Source organism: Harpia harpyja, chromosome 20 (assembly GCF_026419915.1).
Source record: "Harpia harpyja isolate bHarHar1 chromosome 20, bHarHar1 primary haplotype, whole genome shotgun sequence".
Taxonomy (NCBI): domain Eukaryota; kingdom Metazoa; phylum Chordata; class Aves; order Accipitriformes; family Accipitridae; genus Harpia; species Harpia harpyja.
In genome coordinates, this window is record NC_068959.1 from 10,414,500 (window position 1) to 10,429,192 (window position 14,693).

The following is a 14,693-nucleotide window of genomic DNA, read 5'->3' on the forward strand; positions in this document are numbered from 1 at the left end:
CAGCACATGGAGGGACCACAGCAGCAGCAAGAGTTGCACAGACAGTGGACGGGCAGAGAGCCTGCCTGCCCATGGAGCAGAGATCAGCACGGCGAGCAGCCCTTGCCCCGAGCCACCACCCAGGTGCCACCCAGCACCTAACACACCATTTCCCTCCGCTCCAGACACGCATCCCTCCCTCCCGCCTTTGCTCAGCTGGAAAGCAGCAAGATGCCACGGTCCCCATCCTACCAGTGCTGGGACACGCCACAGATGCAGCCCCGGGAGGAAGACCCGGCAGCCCTGGCCCCAGTGAGCTCTGCCCTGGCCGCACAATGCCAGTGATGGACAGATCACACCACCTGGGCCCAAACCCCAATCTCCGCCAAACCGCCTGCGGGCAGGCCAGCACGCTGGTACCTGCCAGGGGAGATCAGGGCAGGTTGTTGGGACACAGGAATAGCCACACGTCAGAGCGCCTGGCTCCAAGCAAGGCTGCGGGGGACAAAGCCCCGCCACCCCACTGCAACTCCCTGCATGGCTGTGTGCAGGGGGGATGACACCAGAGCCTCCCAAATGCACCCAGGTGACTCCCGCCTCACCTCCCATGCCAACACCTGCCCTGGCTCTGCTGCCTGAGCTGGGGGGCATGGAGGGGTGCAGGGAGGCTGCAGTTCACCTGCTAAACCAAACCCACTGCCCGAGGGGCGTGACGCTGCAGACCGTGGCTCCCGCCGCCCGGCCGGCCTCAAAGCAAACACCCAAAGGTGACAAACAAAGGCACCCGGCAGGCACTCCGCATTAGCAGTATTTTTAGACACCACTATGGAGCCGGCCTTATTATTTTCATTGCAACGTGCATAATTACCCACCATGCACCGCAGTGACATCAGACGCAGCCTGCTCCCCTCCGACAGCCAGCAAGGCGAGGCCAGCGCCCGCTCCTGGCCTTGGGGACCGACCTGCCCCCCACCCCCCCCCCCATGCTCTACCCTGCACATCTCCCCAGGGCACAGCCCCACCGCTATGCATGGGGGGGACTCGGGGTCCTGGGGAGTCGGAGCTGGCAAGAGAGCAGAAACGGGTGCAGGTGGCAGAAGGACCAAGCGAGGCGGTGACACAGGACAGCAAGGAGGCAAGCACGGGGACAAGCTCTGGAGCTGCAGACACGCGTGGCCAGCTGTGCGGGAGCACAGGGCCGGTGCAGAGCTTGCAGCCGAGATGCCAGCACAAAACCAAGCCACACTCCTGGGAAGAGGGGCTGTCCCCGCACGGAGGGACGGTGCCCACCTGGCCACAGGCTGCCCGTGGGGCTCAACTCCTGCTCGGGAAAGCAAGCCCTGGAGCACATCCCAGCTGCCCACAACACGGTTCCACACGTCCTCTGTGGGACAGGGCTGCCACGGGCCCCGCACACAGCCCACACACCGCAAGGTCGGCAGCACAGCCTGTCCCACGGCCCCAGGTGACACCGCCACTGGTCCGTCATTTGGGGTTTATTTGTTTTGCACCTCTTCCCCATTTACAACTTTCTGAAGAGTTTTGCCACTTCCCCTCCCATCCCCTCTCACCCGCTGGAGGCTCACACCGAGCCGGGCCCTGCTCACCGACCCCAGGTCGGGCAGCGGGGCCCGGGGGCTCCGGCAGCGGCGGACAGAGCACCACGGGGTGTCCAGCGAGTCGGGGATGCAGAACCAGCCTCGGCAGGAGCCACCGACTCACGCCCGGCCGGGGACGCAGGAGCCCCCCCGAGAAAGGGCTATGGCCGGGGCAGCCCCCGCTCTGCCGGCGAGGCCCCGAGGGGCGGCAGGGCTCCGGTTCCGCCGCCCTCCCCGGTGCCCCGGGCAGCCCCTGCCGCGCCCCGCCCCCCCCCCCCGCTCCCCAAGGGGCTCCCCAAGAACCGGGGGCTCCTCCCACCGCCGTGCGGCTGCCGGTGCACCGGGCCCCGCTGCCCTTTACGGCCGCCACCACCCCCCGAGCCCCGGTGCCCCATGCAGCCACCACCCCCGCGCACCGGGCCCTGCGCTCGGCCCCGGCCCCGGCGCGCCGGGCCCCCGCCTGCTCCGGCCATCCACCCCCTCCAAGCTACCGCGCACCGGGCCCGGCCCAGCCCCCCCCCGCCCCGGGCCCCGTTCGCTCTCTCGCCCGTCGCACCGGGCTTCACTGGCCCGTGCATCCGCCATCCTCGCACCGGGCCCTGCTTGCGCCCTGCAAGGGCTCTGCCTGCCGCCCTCCCCGGTGCACCGGGGCCGGCCTCCCCACCCCGCTGCACCTACCTAGGCTCTACCTACCTCCTTCCCCAAGCCCCGGGCCCTGCCCGCCGCCTTTTCCCGGTGCACCGGGCCTGCTGGCCCCCGGTGCACCGGCCCTGCCCCGCGCAACCCGGGCCCGCGGCCGCCGCCGCGCCCCGTACCTACCGAAGGCGCGTCCCCGGCGCTCGCGGGCCGCTCGGTGCCTGCCCCGGCCCTGCCCGCCGCTCAGCCCGCTCGCATGGCGCGGCGGCCGGGCCCGCCGGGCTCGGTGTCCGTCCCGGTGCCGCTCCCGCTCCGGCCTCGGCCCGGCCTCAGCCCCGCCTCATGGCGCCCCCGCGCCCGCCGACCCGATGGAACCGGCCGCGCCGCGCCTCCCCCCCCCGCGCTGCGCCGATGGGCGCGCCCGCCCCCCTCCCGCCGTACTGCGCCCAAGAGCGGCGCCGCCAAAAGCGCGCGGCGCGGTGCTGCGGCCGTAATGCTCCGAGCGGCAGCGCACTCCAACGCCGGCCCGGGTGTGCGCTGGGGAGGGTGTCCCGGGCCAGCCCTTGGGAGGTGTGGGGTGACCCGGGACAGACAGGGGCAGTTTGCAGAGGGGTGTCCAGCACCAGGATTCGTCCTGGGCCAGCCCTGGCAGGCTCCAGGGGTACCCCCAGGCAGCCCATGGGGTGTCTGTGGGGGTGTCCTGGGGCAGCCTTCGCAGGGGCTGGGAGGATCCTGGACCAGCCCTGGAGGGGTTTTCTGGGGGAGTGTCCCAGGCTGGCCCCCTGTAGCCCCTTCTCTGGGGGCTCCCTGACCCAGGTGTGGGGTGAGAGGGGGACACAGGAGCAGGCTGGGTGTCTGGGGGGACCCCACAGCTTCCCGGGCATCCAGACCCCGTGGCTTCCCCAGAGAATAGGGGTCAAGAGGCCCAGGGCCACAGAGGCAGGGGTCCCACAGGGCCAGGACTGGCCGTGCCCCCACCCGTCACCTCCCAGCCCTCTTCTGCCTGAGCGGAGCTGCACAATCTGCCCTTGTCCCCAGCGGATCCGAAGTAGGTCAGGGAGGCTGGGCTGAGCCGCCGGGGAGGGGAGCAGGTGGCAGTGGGGTGCAGAGGGGCCCAGGCACCCGCCCCAGTAGCCGCACCACCAGGTTGGTGCCCACCCCCTGTCCTGGAGGGACCCCGATGTCCCCAGCCCAGGGGATGTGGGGCATTTCCTCAGCCCCTCTCTGGTTCCCTGGGGTGGTTCAGGATCCCTCTGCATCCTTGCAGGCTCTGAATCCCTCCTGGGAGCCAGAGTCTCATGGGTGCAGTTTGGGCTGGCTGAATCCTGGGGGACGGCACCCAGCATGGGGACCTGGGGACCGAGCATGGGGCTGGGCTGGGCAGCAGCTGGGGGATGAGCACAAGGAATAAGGAAGATGAGAGAGGGATTTCTCACCCCTCAATTGCAGTTAATAATTGATGAATGTTTTTACTGCAGGAGGCAAAGTTCTCTAGCGGTATCAGGGTGTGAGCGCAGAGCAGCCCGCCCGGCAGCATCCCCAGCGACGCGACCGCAGGTAAGGGATGTCGGCCCCTGCCCCGGCCCCCATGGGCACCGTGGCCCATTGTGGGGGGAGGCAGGGGTGTCTGTCAGCTGTGAGGCTGCCCACAGGCCATGGCACAAGGAGGGGGACACCATGGTGGTGTCACAGATTGCTCGTGAGCTCCAAGCGCTGCTTGGGGTGGCCCAGTTGAGCCCAAGCAATGGAGCCTCTAGCCATGCCCAGGAGAGGCTCCTGGGGTCCCCAAGCACCCCGATGGTCTCCAGCACCTGGAGGCCAACACTGTCCCCCCATGCATGTCCCCAAAGAGCCTGTGCCCGGGTGTTGTGGCATGGAGCCTGATGCTTGCTCACCAGCTTGGCTCAGCAGAGGGGATTGTCCCCACCAGAGCCCGTCCTGCCCCAGTGGCTGCTCCCCAGGAGGGATTTGGGGTGGCTGGTGGGATCAGGCAGACGTCAGCCCCAGGTGCTTGTTCTCTGGTGTGTGCCCACAGGCTCGCTGGCAGGATGGCATGGCGTTCGCTGGTGCTGCTCCCCTTCCTCCTGGCAGCAGGTGAGGACTTTGGTCCATGGCTGGCATGGATGGGCAGGAGGTGTTGGAGGTGCTTTCAGCCCCCAACACTCGTTCTGAATTCCCTGAGGGCAGCTGAGACCCCCAAAACAGCTGCCCACCCCATTGGCACCTTGGAGACCCAATGGCAACCTTGCTGCCCCAGGGGAAGGCAGAGCGGGCAGGGGGCTGGGCAGTGGGGATAGCATCCAGCATGGGTGCTGCAGCTGGAGGACAAGTGTGGTCTGGAGGTGGGAGGTGTGGGATGAGCATGAGGAAGGTGAGGGGTGGTGGGTTCCCCTGCCTCCCCTGGAGACCCAAAACATGGCCAGGAGCTGGGGCTGGGGCTAGGGAGGTGCTGCCAGGCACAGGGGTGCAGGGTGCAGGCAGAGCCCGGTGCAGAGGTGGTGCTCAGCACACCTCCTCCTTCTAGTTTCAGGCAACACAGCCCCCTTCTTCAACATGACCTTCGTCTATGTGCCTGAAGACCTGGAGTTGGGTGAGTGGGGCAGTCTTGGGGAAGCCCCAGGGTGCAGGAGGAGCAGCCAGAGGGTCCTCGAGCAGGGACTGATGCTGCCTGTGCCCCCAGGCCAGCATGCTTTCCAGCTGACGGCTATTGACTTTGACGGGGACTCGCTCACCTACAGCATCAGTGGGCCGGAGTCCTTCTACTTCTCTGTCGATCCCCAGACAGGCAACGTGATGCTGAGGAACTCCCTGGACCGCGAGGTGAGGGCAGAGACCGGGGCAGATCTCCCTGCCTGAGCTGGGGGGTCTGGGGTGATGGGAATGGAGGGCCAAGCCATGAGACCTGTGGGTGAGCTGCTCATGGCGGTACCGTGGGTCACTCCCTGGCCCCGAAGCCCGGCTCCAGGGGGGAGAGCTGTCTGGGAGGAGCACCCCACCCAGGGGTGGCAGGTGGGAGGGCATTGGGGCTCAGCCATCCAAGGATCAAGCTCTGCGTGGCCCTGACCAAGTCCTGCCTTATGTCCCCCCCAGCACCAGGCCAGGCTTACCATCATCGTCGGAGTGTTCGATGGGACGAACGATGTAGTGAGTGCTGGGGCATGGGCTGCGTGGCTGAAGCGGGTAATGGGGACAGGGAGGGGAGCAGGGTCTCAGTGGGGCCGTGGACGAGGCTCGGTAGGGAAGGGGGCTGGAGGTAGGCTTTGCCCAGTGGCAGATGATGCTGGCTGGCTTCAGAGCCAAGGTGGGCATGGGGTGCCAGAACTGCACCCAGCTCTGCTGGGCACCATCTCCCGCACCCATCCCACGCCCTCCCTGACACCCGGTAGGTCTCCAGAAAACTCGCGATCATTGTGGAGGACCGTAACGACAACGCTCCAGTCTTCCAGCACCTGCCATATGAAACCTTCATCCCCGAGGTACCTCCCCAGGACCTCCCGTCCCCACGGGCAGCAGGGCAGGGGTGCTGGGTGCCTCCTGTGGCATGGGTGCGCCGGGAACAGGCTGACCCTACGCCCGGGCGTGCAGTGACAGCGTGCCTGGGCATGGGGTGATGGTGCAGCCAGCGTGGCTGACCTGGGAGCACTCCGTACCAGGGCAGTTCCCGGCAGGGGCCTCTCTGTCTGTCTGAGGCACTGGCGCATGGCTGGGACTCTGCCCTTGCGATGAGCTTCTGATCAGGGAGTGCCCGAGCTGCCGCTCAGGCTGGGCCAGGGTGAGGCCAGATCGGGGTGCAGACAGGGTGTGGGGTTCAGCCCAACTCCCCTCTGGCACCCCAGGGCTGGGGTGCAGCCCCTGCACCCAGGGAGCTCTGGGGAGGGTGGCAGGGTGGATCTGGCCTCTGCCTTGTGTGAGCAAGGGCAGCAGCTCATCCCTGCGTGGCCCACGGCACTGGGCAGCCCCTGGAGCCCTGCGGGGCCAGAGCACCCCACAGCAGGGCTGGCAGGGGCCGGGCCCAGCACCACCCCTCCTGCTCTCCTGGGTGATGCCACCCCCCCACTGCTGTGTGCCCAGAACACGAAACTCGGCAGCGTCATCTACACCGTGTTTGCCAACGACATCGACACCGGGAACGCCTCCAAAGTCAGCTACAGCATCGAGGAGGTGAGCACAGTGCATTGCAGAGTGGGGCATGCCATACCCGAAACCCACCCCTGAGCCACCCCTGTGGGGCAGAAGGTGCTGGGTGACCCAGCCAGGGGCAGCCCCATGGCTCTGGGGGAGCAGGGGTATGGTGTCGGGTCAGGAGGGCTGGCTCTGCACCCACTGGGCAATGGGTGCAAGGTGCTGAACAGTTGCAAGCTGGGGATGAGCCAGGTGGTAGGGGGTCCCCACAGCCCGTGGGCCAAGCCTGGAAGAAGGTTAGGGATTGAGCCCCCATCCCTGCTTGGGCACGTCTGCTCCCTGCCTTGGTGACATGGGGTGATGTCCCCTGCTCAGGTGATCCCAGACAACACGAAGAATCACTGGCTCTTCTACATCCTGGCCAACGGGAGCGTGGTGCTCAATGGCTCACTGGACTATGCCAAGAATACCTTCTACCAGCTCAAGATCCTCGCCAAGGTGGGGACCAGCCAGGCTGGGGGTGCAGGGCTGCCAGGTAAGGGTGCCATGGGGCTAACAGGTGCTCCGCTCCCCAGGATGGTGGGGGAATGCTGCACAACGTGTTGACCTTCCAGAATAGCTCAACCTACCTGTCCGTGACCATCCTCGACCAGCCCAATCTGGACCCACGGTTCCTCAACGAGCCCTACTCCAGCTCCGTACCCGAGAACTGCGCCCTGGTAAGAAGCCTGCCTGCCCCATAGCATGTCCCTACCCCTGGCCCTCCCTGGGGGCTCTGACGGCCCAGGGCATCTGGGCCACCAGACATGGGGGCGGCTGGAGACATCATAGGTCCTGCCTTGATGGCCATGTCCCCACAGGGCACCACTGTGCTGACGGTCACCGCCATAGACAGAGACACAGGGGTGAATGATGAAATCTCCTACAGCATCACCAGTGAGTGATGGGGCAGGGCGGGATGGGCAGGGAGTGAGCAGTGGCAGGGTGGGATAGGCAGGAGGGGGGGATCAGGCAGCAAGGGGCACCACAGGGACTGGTTCTGGGCTCCCAGGTGCTGCCAGCATGCTCTGCTGGCAGAGAGGGCCAGGCCTGCTTTTCCCGGTGGCTGCAGCTGATTCCTGCTGTCCCATTGCCCTAGATGCCAGTGTCCCCTTTGCTATCAATTCCACGACGGGCACCATCACTGTGAGTGGGCTCCTGGATCGTGAGCAGCTGCCAGGCGAGGAGGTGCTACTGGAAGTCACAGTGAGTAGGAGGCAGCAAGGGGAACCCCATCCTCTTCCTCTCCCCTGGCCCCTCCGACCAGCTCTCTCCTCCTGCCCAGGCGCGTGAGATGCACCTGGATATCCACGGCAAGGTGGCCCTGGCCAGGACCCTGGTGGCAGTCACGGTGACCGATGTCAATGACAACAAGCCCCAGTTCTACCACTGCTCCCTTCCCAACTGCAACTTCTCCACCGGTGCCCAGAACAACTTCAGGGGCAACATCATAGAGCACTCCTCCTCCAGACTGCCCGTGTCCAACCTCAGCATTGTCGCCCACGACCCGGACAAGGTGGGATCCTGTCCAGGGGGCTGAGAAAGGGTCCAGGTGTTTTTCCTTGGTGCACCACCCACCCTCACTCCTGCGTGTCTCTCCCGGCAGAGCATCAACAGCAATTATGAGCTGTACCTGCAGGGTCCAAATGCCAGTGCCTTCACTGTCTCCCCCGCAAAGATCGTGGGCACAGGGGAGGTCCAGCTCCTGGTGCAAGACCCATCCTCTGTGGACTATGAGATAAGCCATATCATGGTGGTGCAGGTGGGACCCGTAGGGCTGGCTCACTGTGGGGGCATTCACTGCTCCCTGCATATGCTGGGGCACAGGGGGGACACAGCCCTTCTCCTGCAGGGTTCAAAAGCCAGAGCAGAACATGGTTCTGCCCTGGCAGCTTGTTTGGTGCAGGGGAGCTGGGCTGGAGTGTGACATGTCTCTTTCTTATGTTTGGGGACCCATGTGAGACACTGTCCCTTCTCCATCCTGCAGATCATTGCAAATGACACGGGTAACCCCGCGGACTGCTGCTCCACAGCCACTGTGACCATCAGCCTCATTGACAGCAACGACCACATCCCTGAGTTCCCCCAGAACACCTACAACCTGAGTGTGATGGAGGGCAGCCCTGCTGGCACCGTCATCTCCCCAAACATCACGGTCAGGCGCTGGGCAGGGAGTGGGCACAGCTTACGTCCCCCAAGCAGGATGCTGGGCACGCCTGGCACCAATAATGCAGCTTGCGCTGAGGGCACTGGTCTCTCCGTGCACACAGGAAGGAGGTGGTGCCAGTGGGCACACAGACTGTGGGACCCTGTGCCCATCAGGGCCACATTTTTGGGGTGCTCACTGCCAGCGGCCAGTGCCCCAGACTCATCACTGCTTTGGGGGCTAAGGCAGACTGAACAGACCCTTCCTTCTCTCTTTTAGGCCTACGATCCGGACAGTGGTGTCCTGGGCCAGATCACCTACCAGCTGCTCCCGGAGAGCATGTACGTAGGGGAACAACCAGCCACGACCAGGATATTGTCCTGGAGAGGGGGCTCCAGGCCTGAGCCCTGGTGATGGCTCTGTGTGTGCTGTAGCCGTAAAATCTTCATGGTGAACGCCATGACCGGGGCAGTACTGGTGCAGAACGGGAGCTTGCTGGACCGGGAGACTCGCTCCATCTACTACGCCAACCTCCAGGCCAAGGATGGGGGCAACCTGGTGGGCACCACAGTGCTGGAGATCACTGTGCTGGATTACAATGACATGGCACCCATCATCACCGGCTCATACTTCATCTCAGTGGAAGAGGGGCTGAACATCAGAACGCAGATCCAGGTATGCACTGATGGAGGTGGAGGGGACGATGGGGGGCTGTCAGAGAGGAGCAGGGACTGTCCCCGTGGTGCTGGACAGCCCTGTTCCAACCCCTGACCTTTTCAGGCTATTGACAACGACGAGCCTGGCAACCTCAACAGCAAATTGGGCTTCAAGATCTCGCCAGGACCATTCAGCAACAACTTCACCATCAACGCATCCACAGGTGAGATGCACAGCAAGGAGCCACTGGACCGCGAGGCCTTGGAAGATGAGCAGGGGCAGATGGTGGTGACTGTGAATGTGTCTGACCATGGCACGCCGCAGCTCAGCACCTTGGTGAACGTCACCATCACTGTGGGGGTAAGCCCGGGGCACAAGAGGGGACACGCTGGGGGAGGCCAGGGCTTGGAGCTGAGATGGATGGGCAGGGAAGGGATGTGGGATCCCTGGCCGTGGCAGAGGCACCATGTTCCCAGGCTCCCTGTGGGCGTGGAGGGAAGAGTTGATGCAGGGAGGCAGGAGAGGGCTTGTGTCCCTCCTGCCTGCAGGCAGGCAGGTGTCCACACTCCTGTCCCCAGCCTGCTGTGGGGCACCCTGTTTCCTGGAGCAGCTACAACCATGGGCTTTGTCTCTTGCAGGACACAAACGACAATGCACCCATGTTTCTCAACCAGTTCTATGAGTTCTCAGTCTTTGAAGACTCTCCAGGTAGAAGTTGCACAACCAGATTCGTGGGACCAGTGGTGTCCCCGAGTCAGTGCCCACTGGCCACTGAGTGTCTGTCTCCACCTGCAGAGTCCTTCGTGGGTGTGGTGGAGGCCACAGATGCCGACCAAACAGACATCAATTCCCGCATTTCCTTCCTGCTTCAGAGGGGCAGTGGCTCCAGCAACTTCTTGATCCGCTCATTCCGCCTAGGGCCAGGGCACTATGGTGGGCAGCTGTTTGTGGACCCCGACATGTCCCTGGACTATGACACCCTGCAGCAGAAGTTATTCTCCTTGGTGGTGCTGGCAGAGAACACAGCCGCAGAGAACATGGGGGACACTGCCAATGTCTCGGTGGTGGTCCACATACTAGACATCAATGATGAGCCCCCCACTGTCCTGCCTGTCTCGCTGAAGGATGTGCACGTAAGCGAGAACGGCACGCAGCAGGGTCTGGTCCACATGCTGCTCGCCTCCGACCCAGACACCAACCACTCACTGGTCTTTGAGGAGCTGGTGGTCACCTGCTTCAAGGGGGCAAGCAGTGCCGGGGAGGTGTGCTGGGACTGGTTCGTGCTGGCACCCAATGGCTCAGTCCTGGTGAACAGCTCAGACATTGACTACGAACTGTGCGACAGGGTGATGCTCACGCTGCGGGCTGAAGACCTGTACACTGAGAGGGGCAACCGCTACAGCCAGAATGGTACGGCGCCCACTCCCCACTCCTTCTACTGCCACTGGGCATGGGGGGAGGTGGGACCTGCCTCTCCCACCTCCCAGGAGGAGCTGTGGGGAGCGGGGTGGGAGCTGGGTGGTTTGGCAATGGAGAGAGAGTGTCCCCAGTTCTTTTGGTCCCTGCCACCGAGACCTGAGCCTGCTGGGAGGATGGGACTCTCAGGGGAAGCAGAGGAGGGTGCTGCAGGGCTGCTCTGTTGGTGACCGGAGTTCTGCTTTTGGGGCATTTGCAGAAACCCTGAGGATCCTCATCACCGATGTGAATGACAACACGCCGCTCTTCCTGCCCATCGTGGAGACTTTCGGTGAGAAGTCGGGGCTGGTGCATCCTTTGGGCTCCTCTCTGCACCCACACATGCTCTGCCATGCTCCCTGGCAGCGGGCACCTTCCCCCAGCCAGGGCAGGGCTGTGAGAGGTGCAGGGGCCAGGCTGGGGTTACTCGATGCTTTCCATGAAGGCTGTGGGGCTGAGGGCAGTGGGGGGATGCTTGGAGCTCTGCTGAGCCCTGGGCTTGTGTGGGCATGAGGTCTGCAGCAAGCCTGGCTGCACACCAGCATGACTGCACCATCCATCTGTCTTTCCCTGGCAGTGGTTGTCCCCGAAATCTCTCCTGTGGACCTGCAAGTGGCTACCGTAAAGGTGAGGAGCTGTGTGCATGCGTCTGTCAGTCTGTGGAGCTGGGCTCGCCTCTCCCCACTGTGGGCAGGCAGTGGCCTTTCCCATCCATGCTCCTGCCATGCTTTGTCCCTGCAGGCCACGGACGCTGACTCAGGGCTGAAGGGAACCATCACCTTCTCCATTGTCAGTGTGGTGCTTGTGGACGACAACGGGGTCAGCCGGCCCTTTGAGAACCTCTTCAAGGTGGTGACAACGCCTGAGCAGGACAGCTATGTCGGGAGCATCCAGTGAGGCCATGGGTCTGGGCCAGGGTGGGGGGAACGTGGCTCAGCTCCTGCCTGCCACAAGGCAGAGGTGCAGGCAGGGCCAGTGCAGGCTGGCAAGGGGACAAATCCATCCTGGGGTCCTGCCCTGGGCATGGTGGCAGGGTGGAGCTTGGGGGATAGTGATGCCCTGCCAGGGATGTCCCATGGGATCGCTGACATCCCCATCTTGCAGGGTGGCCAGCAACCTCGATGGCTCACTGAAGGGGCAGTACCAGGTGACAGTGGAGGCTCAGGACCGTGAGGCACCAGTTCACACAGCACAGACCGTGCTGAACGTGAGTGTCACCCCTGCCCCCCCATCCAGGGATGCCCCACGGCCTGCCCAGCCCTGCTCACCCCTGCTCTCCCCACACAGATCTTTGCAGTAGATCAGAGCTACCGCATTCGCCTCCAGTTCATGACAACGGTGGATGAAGTCCAGAGTAACTCTGAAAATATCAAAGTGTAAGGGGTGCCGGGCTGGGGTGGTTGGTGCATGGCTGGGCAGCGGGGGACACGAGCATGCAGGCCAGGACCCACCGACCGTCTCTCCCAGCTTCATAGACCATGAAGGGGACCAAGGCAGGCAGGTCCCCACCAGAGCCAGGGACTGCAGGGGGTCCAGCCGCTTCCCATGCCCATGAGCAGAGCAGCAGGACACCCAGCCCAGCCTCCCTCCATCCTTCCTGTTCCTAGGGCCCTGACCACCGCAACTAAGGCAGGGGTCTACGTGGTGGCCATCCGGACCATAGAGGACACCCGTGCCGCCCAGTGAGTGGGGCCATGCAGGTGGTGGGGAAGGGGACGTGGTGGTGGCATCGGAGGGGGTCACCCTGGGGCAGGGCACCGTGCCCTGCACCCCACTCACCCCATCTTTGATCCCGCAGGGTGAAAGCCAAGTCAGTAATGGAGGCGTACTTCGTCTACAGCAACGGCACTGCCCTGGACGTCAACCAGCTGAGCGTGTGCGTGCTGGGGCGGGGGCCGCGCATGGGCACTGCCACACGCCTGGACCGGCCCAGCCGCTCACGCCTCCGCTTTCCTCGGCAGGCTCATACAGTCCAACCCGCTGGTCCTGGCTGAGCTGGTGAACCTGGGCCTGGCCGTCATCGTGAGTGGGGCCGGGCAAGGGGCACAGAGAGAGGGCACCAGCAACATGTGGGGCTGGGGGGTGGTCCGCTGGCCAGGGCTGTGCCCTCACCCCTGCTCTGCACCAGGGCCCCGGGGAGGTGGCAAAGCCCACCAGGGAGACAGAGCTGATCGGCATCATCGCAGGGCTGGCAGTGTTCCTGCTCATCTTCATCCTCATCATAACCCTGGTCTTGATTCTCACCACCAGGAGGTACTGCACCGCCCGCACCCCCTCCTGCCTCGCCCAGCACCCCCATCCTCACCGGCAACCCGAAACCCATCCCTACCTTCCATCCCACTCCTTTCCACCCCATCCCATTGCCCAGCTCCCCCCGCCCCTCTCACACGCCCTGTCCCTGGGCTTTGCAGCTACAAGAGGAAGCTGAGTGCGATGAAGGCTCTGAAAGTGGCCACAACGTTCAGCCCTGCCATGGCACAGCAGGGAGCCGGCATCCCCGGGACCAACCAGTACAATGCAGAGGGGTGAGTGGGGGCAACCTGTGGCAGGAGGGGAGAGCCCAGGCATGTCCCCACACCCAGGGGCTGCAGGGCTCGCTGTCACACCCCTCCTGCCTGGGGGGACATGGCTGCCCTGGGCTGACCCCGCAGCCCCACGGGACGGTCACTCACCTACCACCCGTCCCTGGCCAGGGCCAACCCTATGCTGAACCTCTCGTTCAATCCCTCCCACGACCTGGGCTTTCACGAGGACTCCAGCTCTTTAGCCAGGTGAGCTCTGTGGGCAGGTCCCAAAGGCCACGGGGCCATCACCCTGTGTCCCCACTCCGCCAGTGCCAGGGCCCTCTTCTACCCCCCCACCCTCCACTCTCCACAGCATGAATTCCCTGGATGAAAACACAGTAAATGCACCCGGGGACAACAACCTCAAGGCCAAGGTGAGTGTGCAAAGAACTGCCGGTGCCCAGCAGGGAGTCCTCCCACCGCACCCCCCCCGTCCCCTCCTCTCTGCTTTGGTTCCCGGGCTCCTGGATCCCTCATATCCCTCATATCCTCTCCATCCCTTTGCCAGCCCCCAGGTCCCGGGAAGGATGGGAGTGTCCCTGTCCCTCATCTCTGTCCCCATCCCCTCTGACCACACTCTCCTGCAGCAGGGCAAAACACAGCTGACAGACCCCACTGACGAGGAGGTGCTGGTGGCCGCCCTGAACCTGAAGGAGCCCACCAAAACAGCATACATCAACACCACCTTCACCACCACAGACTTGTGAGCAGGCGCAGGGGTGCAGCAGGGCCGGAGCGGGACTTGGGCAGCTGCTTTGATGATGTTGTGTTCAGAGGCTGGTAATAAACCTGTCCCACAGGGGTCATAGTGTCTTGCGGCCATCACCCCGGGGGGCTCAGCCAGCTTGGGGGCATCTCTCCTGGCACGAGGTGCTGGTTTTGGGCCAGGCTGGTGCCGGAAGGGAGGTGAGTGCCACCACGGGGCTCAGCCTGGCTTCTTGTCCCCAGTACCCTTCCCTGGGCTGCCCCACTGTCCCCTGGCCCCGCTCAGCCCCAGGGGAAGGAGGTGCAGGCAGCCCCACTCAGAGGTTTGTGCAAGGTTTTATTACCCAACATCCACGTTGACAGGTTGGTCCTCCCACCCCCTTCCTCCCCCCGCCCCCAAAAAAAGAAGTGAAGAGGAAAAAAAGAAGAAAGTAGGTGATGAAGCCGCAACGCCAGTGTGCTGCAGCCTGGTGTGCTGCAGCTCGGGGCTGGAGGTGGGGGACAGCCCGGGGCGGGGCGGGGGGGGGGGATGCCCCAGGGCTCCTAGTCTTCCCCGAGTGCCCAAGGCACTGGGCAGAGCCAGCACAGAGCAGGCACCAGCCGCAGCTCTGACTGCCAGCTGGTGCTTCAGTGAGCCCTTCGCAGCACACCCCCCCCCGGGGCAAGAGACAGCCCCGCAGGCCCAAAGCAAGCCCAGGATGTACAACAGGGGTCTGGGGGGGCAAGACTTGCCCCTTAAAGAGAGGAAGTGGCTGCACTGGTGACCCTGGCACCTTAAGCTCTCCTGCACCT

At 64.3% G+C, this 14,693-nt stretch overlaps 1 protein-coding gene across 3 annotated transcripts; it reads left to right on the forward strand.

Annotated features, from left to right (window-relative positions):
• The first annotated feature begins 3,278 nt into the window (after positions 1–3,278).
• Positions 3,279–13,998, forward strand: CDHR2 (cadherin related family member 2). 3 transcript variants are annotated; one of them, XM_052772068.1, is made up of 33 exons: positions 3,279–3,359; positions 3,692–3,770; positions 4,249–4,307; positions 4,738–4,803; positions 4,894–5,033; positions 5,304–5,357; positions 5,600–5,689; positions 6,285–6,374; positions 6,711–6,833; positions 6,911–7,054; positions 7,196–7,271; positions 7,474–7,580; positions 7,660–7,890; positions 7,981–8,136; positions 8,362–8,529; positions 8,800–8,861; positions 8,955–9,195; positions 9,301–9,537; positions 9,816–9,885; positions 9,973–10,587; positions 10,853–10,924; positions 11,210–11,259; positions 11,374–11,525; positions 11,737–11,839; positions 11,920–12,008; positions 12,240–12,314; positions 12,431–12,508; positions 12,594–12,654; positions 12,761–12,885; positions 13,044–13,157; positions 13,326–13,403; positions 13,510–13,570; positions 13,784–13,998. In XM_052772068.1, exons 3-33 carry the CDS (start codon positions 4,262–4,264, stop codon positions 13,901–13,903), a joined length of 3,894 nt encoding a protein of 1,297 aa, XP_052628028.1. In that variant the 5' UTR covers positions 3,279–3,359; positions 3,692–3,770; positions 4,249–4,261; the 3' UTR covers positions 13,904–13,998. The 3 variants fall into 3 exon arrangements, with proteins under 3 accessions (XP_052628028.1, XP_052628030.1, XP_052628029.1); XM_052772070.1 differs by having other exon boundaries at positions 13,787–13,998; XM_052772069.1 differs by lacking the exon at positions 3,279–3,359 and having other exon boundaries at positions 3,576–3,770.
• Positions 13,999–14,693: the final 695 nt, after the last annotated feature.

Bases quoted from the DNA above. Each gene is read 5' to 3' on its own strand.
- CDHR2 (XM_052772068.1), top strand. From the start codon at position 4,262: ATGGCATGGCGTTCGCTGGTGCTGCTCCCCTTCCTCCTGGCAGCAG. The intron at 8,530-8,799 runs GTCAGGCGCTGG...TCTCTCTTTTAG, and splicing joins TCATCTCCCCAAACATCACG to GCCTACGATCCGGACAGTGG. The intron at 12,655-12,760 runs GTGAGTGGGGCC...GCTCTGCACCAG, and splicing joins ACCTGGGCCTGGCCGTCATC to GGCCCCGGGGAGGTGGCAAA.